The sequence below is a fragment of the Fusarium falciforme genome, chromosome 14 (genome assembly GCF_026873545.1).
Source record: "Fusarium falciforme chromosome 14, complete sequence".
Lineage (NCBI taxonomy): Eukaryota > Fungi > Ascomycota > Sordariomycetes > Hypocreales > Nectriaceae > Fusarium > Fusarium falciforme.
Genome location: NC_070557.1, coordinates 282,564 through 288,618, shown reverse-complemented (window position 1 = coordinate 288,618; position 6,055 = coordinate 282,564). Strand labels below are relative to the sequence as shown.

Below are 6,055 nucleotides of genomic sequence, written 5' to 3'. Positions count from 1 at the left end.
CCGCGAGTCGAGATCATCATCGTAAGCTCATCATTGATGACTTGGGTTCACAGTGGCGAGCGAGTTATGATCTACACGTCGCAGTATTGAAACGCATTGCGAGTGTGAAAGTAGAGTAGTGGTACTCCATGAAGAATGTAAAATGTGTAGGTCCGAGGTGGCCTGGGGTTGTGAGGTGCTTGGGAATGAAGGAAAAGATAAATTCTTAAGCCCTGATCCAAGTTCAGCTGCACAGAGCCTCATTTTATACACCAAATAGGTTCAATAGCCGCTTTTCATTTCATTGCAAAGTTGACATCAGGGTAAGCTCATGAACTCTCGTCATGAGTGACCAGGCCAGGTTACTGATGTAGCTTATACCCTATACGGCAAAAGTGCACGGATCAATGAATTTATCACTATATTTTTTTCGATTGGCTAGCGATTTGCTGTCACGTATTAAGCCTAAACTAGTAAAGCGTCAATCCCTGACTCCACTTAAGAGGCGAGAAAAAACGGCTAAGAAATGCAAGGACAGCTTCTTATTGGGCCAACACTTTGTTAAGGTGGGTTACGGATCTGAGGCTAAAAAGGTGGGCCAAGTGCCACTTGACCATGCTTGGACACTAGCCACAACACAGGAGCCACAACCAGCCTGAACCGAGCCCCCCAGCATGAAGCCTTGATTGAGGGAGGTAGGTAGATTGTTCACATTAAGAGAATAGATCCCAATCAAGGGTGTCCGCGCTTGGCCACATTTTTTGCGACGAAAGTCCCTTGTTTAACCCAATTGGTGGAGAGAATCCAAGTGACCATTGAGACACAATGAAGTGCGGGGATTCCAGACTGTATGCCCTTGCGATCGAGATATTGAGTGTCATGTTGCTGGTACCCTCATAGGTCAAACATGCTCGGAGAAGAGTGGCCTCTTAATGTCCTTCAAGTTCTGTTCGGACCTCTTGTGCCGTCTTCTGGCTCAGTTAACCCATCAAGGGCCGGGCTTCAACTACAACAAACACAAACACATTCGGACCTCTCAAGTCTAAGGCTCCAACTTCGTGGGGTGCTTCAAGTTAATAAAAGGCAGTGCCAGAAATACTAAAACGGCTATGGTTAACAGATCTGCGTCCAGAAGAAGTCATCTCTTCTGTCAAGGCTCCTCGGGATTTGTGTGAGAAGAGTTGTCTGATCTCACAGGCGCTCAGTGTTGCTTCGCTTAAGGAGACAATCCTGAATTGCCTCGCCGCTGCTGCAAAATTAGGTGTGTGCTTCTCTTTGACCGCTGTCTCCTGGCGCAGTTACCCCAACACGACCCAGGTTTCAACTGTAACAAAGAGCACAATATCAACACTTCAAAGCAATACATCCCAATGGCAGCATAGTAGTTCGGCTATATTCTTCAACATTAAGTCCGGTATCCTAGAAAGAGCAACTATTAGGCTGAGCCCGAACAAAGGGAAGATAAGAGCGCTATCTGACAAAACTATAGGTCCCATGAATTAGCACCTATGCCTCCAGTCCCCTGTAATTTAAGTTTATATTTGAGTCGAGATGTTCTCTCACCGAAGACATGACCAATGGCAGAATAACTGACCTTTCATGAGGGTAGTTAAAGCAGAATTATTTATTTTGTGTTTCCCTATGAGCTGATCTTGCTTCTGTGGGACCCTCAATTCCGGGGGGTAGAGTGGTTCGGAATACAGTGCGAATAGTTGTTACAAGCACTCATTTACCTCAGTCAACCGATTTTGATATTTGTCCGTTGATTTACTCTGCATGTCAAATAGCTTGCCGGAGGAGATTGTTGAAACACCATGCCAAACATTGGGTTGAATGAAAGGAGACCCCCACGCCTCAATGTCAGGGGGGATACAGGTATGGCTTCGATGAAACACTCCTAAGGCTTATTTCGCTGCTTGGAAATACGACAGCTCGCCGTATCAGAGGATCTCTTCGCCTTCCAATAAAAAACTCGATATGGAATTCCGAGAATCGACAAGCATTTTCATATTCACCATCTGTTACTAACCCCCCCACCAGGTACTTGTAGTACTATGATTCGTGATTTGCATTTTACTCCTCAGCAACTTCGATTTACCAATAATTAGTGATATGGCCAAACATCCAGTCTAACGCTGTCAGTCATAAACATGTTAGTAAGCCGTTGGTAGGAATGGTAGTGAGGCCTAGTACGAAGTCTCTCCACAGAGCCTAAGTTGAATTAAGTTCATCATAGCATCCCGCACCGGGATCGTTAGGCAGGGGCTTGGATAGAAGTATTATATCATGATCAAGGCCCAATGAGTGTGACTTCGTCCAATGCTGATAGCCGATGAGCAGCATGTCGACCACGAACAAGGCGGTCCAATATCCTAGAGACCCATGAGAAACTGTGGAACTGCGACGACTGGAAGGCAAGGGCTAATAGCGTCAAAGTCATCTTAATAAGATATGTAACTGACCGTTTCGTTCAAAAACGTTACTAACATTAACTATAGGTGCACTCAGAGCCGGGGCGTACAGTAGAAAGCAACGAGTACGTTGACTATTACTTACCGAGGCGCTCTCGGTTGCCATGTTGGCACTCTTTAGTTTTTCTTGGCATCTCTGAGTAGTTTCCTACTTGGTTTATCTACGTAATTAGACAGCTAATCAGTCTAGCCCCCTTACTCATTTCTTGACGGCCTCAAAAACGCTGGCTCTTGTCACTCAGCTCATATTGTGGCGTTGGTTGCTCCATTCCCTCTCGTACACGTCGTCTCCCAACTCCATCATCTCCCGCTGTTCTAAACACCGTCTCTTGCTGGGCTTCGGTCCATGACTGGTTGGCTTTGGTCTGACATCTCGAAGCGTAATGGCTACTGTCGCCGTGTTTCTAGACACTATCGCCGCTCTCAAACACAGCCGCGACCTAGTTTCTATTTGTCTCGATCTATCCAATTATGTCGCGAGGCGCGTTCAAGTGGCAAGAAATAACGGTGATTCCGTGAGCCAACGACATTGGAGCTTGGTAGACGTGTTAGAGTTGCATGGAGGGGGAACATATGGTGGACATACACTTTTACGTACCCTTCGAACCCTCGTTGTCCCGCCGTGGCTATTGTGGTCTCCCTACCTATGTGGAGGATACATGCTTTCCCCTGGGCAAGTATTCATCATGGGCGTAACCATAAGCTCTGGATCCATTGTCTGTAAAAAAGACTTCACATTACTCTCTTATCCCATCGTCATTCATACGATGTCCGACTATGATCTACAGCACAGGTCAGTGAAATACAAAGAACTCGCTTAGCAGCGGCTTCAATCACGGCAAGGGCCACCGGGCAAATAGCCCACGGAGGGGCTAGAGAGTATGCATGCCTCTCCCAGGTTAGCAGTCTAGAAAGCCATGTCTGTGGGGGCCGTGTGCTCATTCACTGCCCGTGCTCTATTGTTATTGCGGGGAGAGAGATGTGAAGGCGGGATCAATGTATTTGCAGGCATTGACGGTTGCCCCTGAAAGCGGTCGCTTCATATGGCGTCCTGTTGAGTCACCTGGACTTGACGTCCAGATTTTTATCATAATTGAGCTTGGGCAGTTATCAAGTCCTATACCTCGACGACTACCATATTCTGGTTTGTCATAACAATCCATCTCAGGTGTGAGGAATGCGCGTTGACGAAAGAACGACGCCATTGCGCTACCTTTCGTTGCTAGCTCTCTAAGAGGCCGATTGAGCTTGGCTGCCTTTAATCGGCCGGCACCTGGTTTCAGTGAGAGGCTTTCGCCAGGCCCATCATCACTATTCGGGCATTGCACGCCTGGGCATGCGCTGAGGCAAACAGTATGCGCACGGGTTCATGTTGGTGGCAGATTGAAGACAAGAGTTCAACAACAGTAGAGCCCGCCACAGTGCCTACAAACCTGCCCGGCTATATGGGACGCCTTGAGTATTTGATGGAAAGGTCATGGTGACGGGCTTCCCCAGTGAAGTCCCACCTCAGATAATCAAGCACCTTAGCAAAAGACACGGCTATTGATATATGATGTCATTAAGGCCTAATGCCGTTAAACACCGTATCCAGCTGTAGCCGTCTATCCCGCTATTTTCATCAGGATATTGATGTCAAGTTCGATCGAGCATTTCATTCATACTTGGCCCTTCTATTGCGAAGTTGAAGTAGCTCATGGCGAGGTGATTGTCATGTGATGGAACATGGAAGAAAACTAGTACGCGAAGAAATCTACGGCTTGGGACGTGTCTCGTTGCAATCGGACTTATATCACTACCTAGCCCGCTACGCGACGGGGCTTTTCGTTGCTGTCTTCTAGTACAAGGTCAAGCAAATATAACCCGTCCTTATCTTTACTCGCAGCACTTTCATCTCTTGCTGAATTGTGAAGCCCGATGTCTTTGAGACTTTGATCACAACCAGGAATTGCTTGTCTTCAGAATCCACTTCGAAGCGGCCTCCCACTATCCTATTCACTTAATGCTGTCATGAGTTCATCGTTGCCATCTTTCCCATTGTGCCGGACTGCGACGTCATTCATCTCAACAACAACAACAACAACGTGGTTATGATACCGCCCGCTTGAATTTGAGATCATACATCGTGTTAATGGTATAACACGTGTATGCGGAGAGAGTTCCGGCATATGCGCCAGCAAAAATGATCCACTGGGTATTGAAGCCCCCACGAGATCCTGTCTCATTGCGACGCGTGTAGTTTTAATGCAAACAATGCCATTTAAACACTCCCGCCTAATGCTACGTTCGTCACTTAGGACATAAAACCCAAGATGAAGAACGTCCCGACCAGACTAGAGGCGCTAAGCTACGGTAGATCCAGCGCATGGAAAACCCAATGTCATGCTTCACTCCGCCTTGATGATCGGAAATGGAACAACAGTCTTCAAAAGCGGCTTCCAACGCTGTCCGCTATACAGATAAATAACGTCGGGGCCTAAGCCCAGCTCCTCACGGACCGCGTCATCGAGGCCCTGTTCCGCCTCGGCCAGTTCCTTGAGGCACATCAAACGGCTCTCAAACAGCTGGTTGAGGAGCTTCATCATCTCCTTCTCCTCATCTCCACTGTCGACCCCTTCGACGAGCATTCGGTACGTGGTGAGAATCATGGTGGTAAAGTTGAGTAGCTGGAGAGTGCCGCCTTCGAGGACGGCGTGGAAATGCGCAGCGTCGGCGCCGGGACCCCCTTTGCCGCCAGTGTTGGAGACGGAGTCGTCAGCGAGTAGGGTGGGCAGATGGGAGAGTCCACGAGGGCAGGTGACGTCAGAGGTATCCATCTCGGGCTCTCCGTACTTTTCCAGGAGTAGCAGAGCCCCCTTCTCGGAAAGATCACTCCCGTCCCACTGGGGATGGAGAAATCCCCGTGACCAAGGTGCGTAGATGAGCTTGTAGCCGCCATCGTTGCCGTCGTAGCTGTCCCAGCAGATGCCGTTATCGACGAAATCCTGGTGACGTCGTGACAACCAGGCCTTGACCTTTTGTGGAACGAGCATGTCAAAGTCACGCGAGCGGGAGGAGCCGTCAGGCTTCTTGAGGTAGAGGGCGAGCTCCAGTTTCGGCCAGCCGGTGGTTGCAAAGTATGCTGGCTGTGACTTTTCACGGATCATGTGCTGCGAGGCTGTCTTCTTGCAACCGTTGCAGAGCGTGAAGTTCTTGGCGGGGTTCTTGAAGTTAAGCAACGGCTTGCCGCACGCCGTCTGTGTCTCGTCAGTCAACATGTCCACGAACAAAGGCCAAGAAGAAAATTTCACGCACGTTGGCGTCATTTGTGATTCCCATGGCAGTGAATCGGCAGTGTTGTCGAATAGATCCGAAAAAGTGACTGTTGTCCCGGATTCCGACAGATGTGATCTCTCAGGGGTGATTTTTCTGATAGAGGAGGAGGTGCCCTGTCTTGGGGATTTTGTGAAAGGTGAGAGGAGACAGCATGATCACGTGCTTATCTATTTCTTTGTCGCCAGAAAATCTGCCAGAAGCTAGAGGCTGAGCTGGCAAATGGAGGGGTTCTGCATGACGTTGTGTCCCCATGCTGTCCTTCAAGCGGCGTCAAAGATATGTGGCCTGCC

At 48.8% G+C, this 6,055-nt stretch overlaps 1 protein-coding gene across 1 annotated transcript; it reads right to left on the bottom strand.

Annotated features, from left to right (window-relative positions):
- Positions 1-4,837: 4,837 nt before the first annotated feature.
- NCS54_01500700 (Hypothetical protein) lies at positions 4,838-5,768 on the bottom strand (the record flags this gene model as incomplete). Its single annotated transcript, XM_053160120.1, has 2 exons — positions 4,838-5,686; positions 5,745-5,768. The coding sequence occupies 2 exons, from the start codon at positions 5,766-5,768 to the stop codon at positions 4,838-4,840; spliced, it is 873 nt and encodes a 290-aa protein (XP_053016095.1).
- Positions 5,769-6,055: the final 287 nt, after the last annotated feature.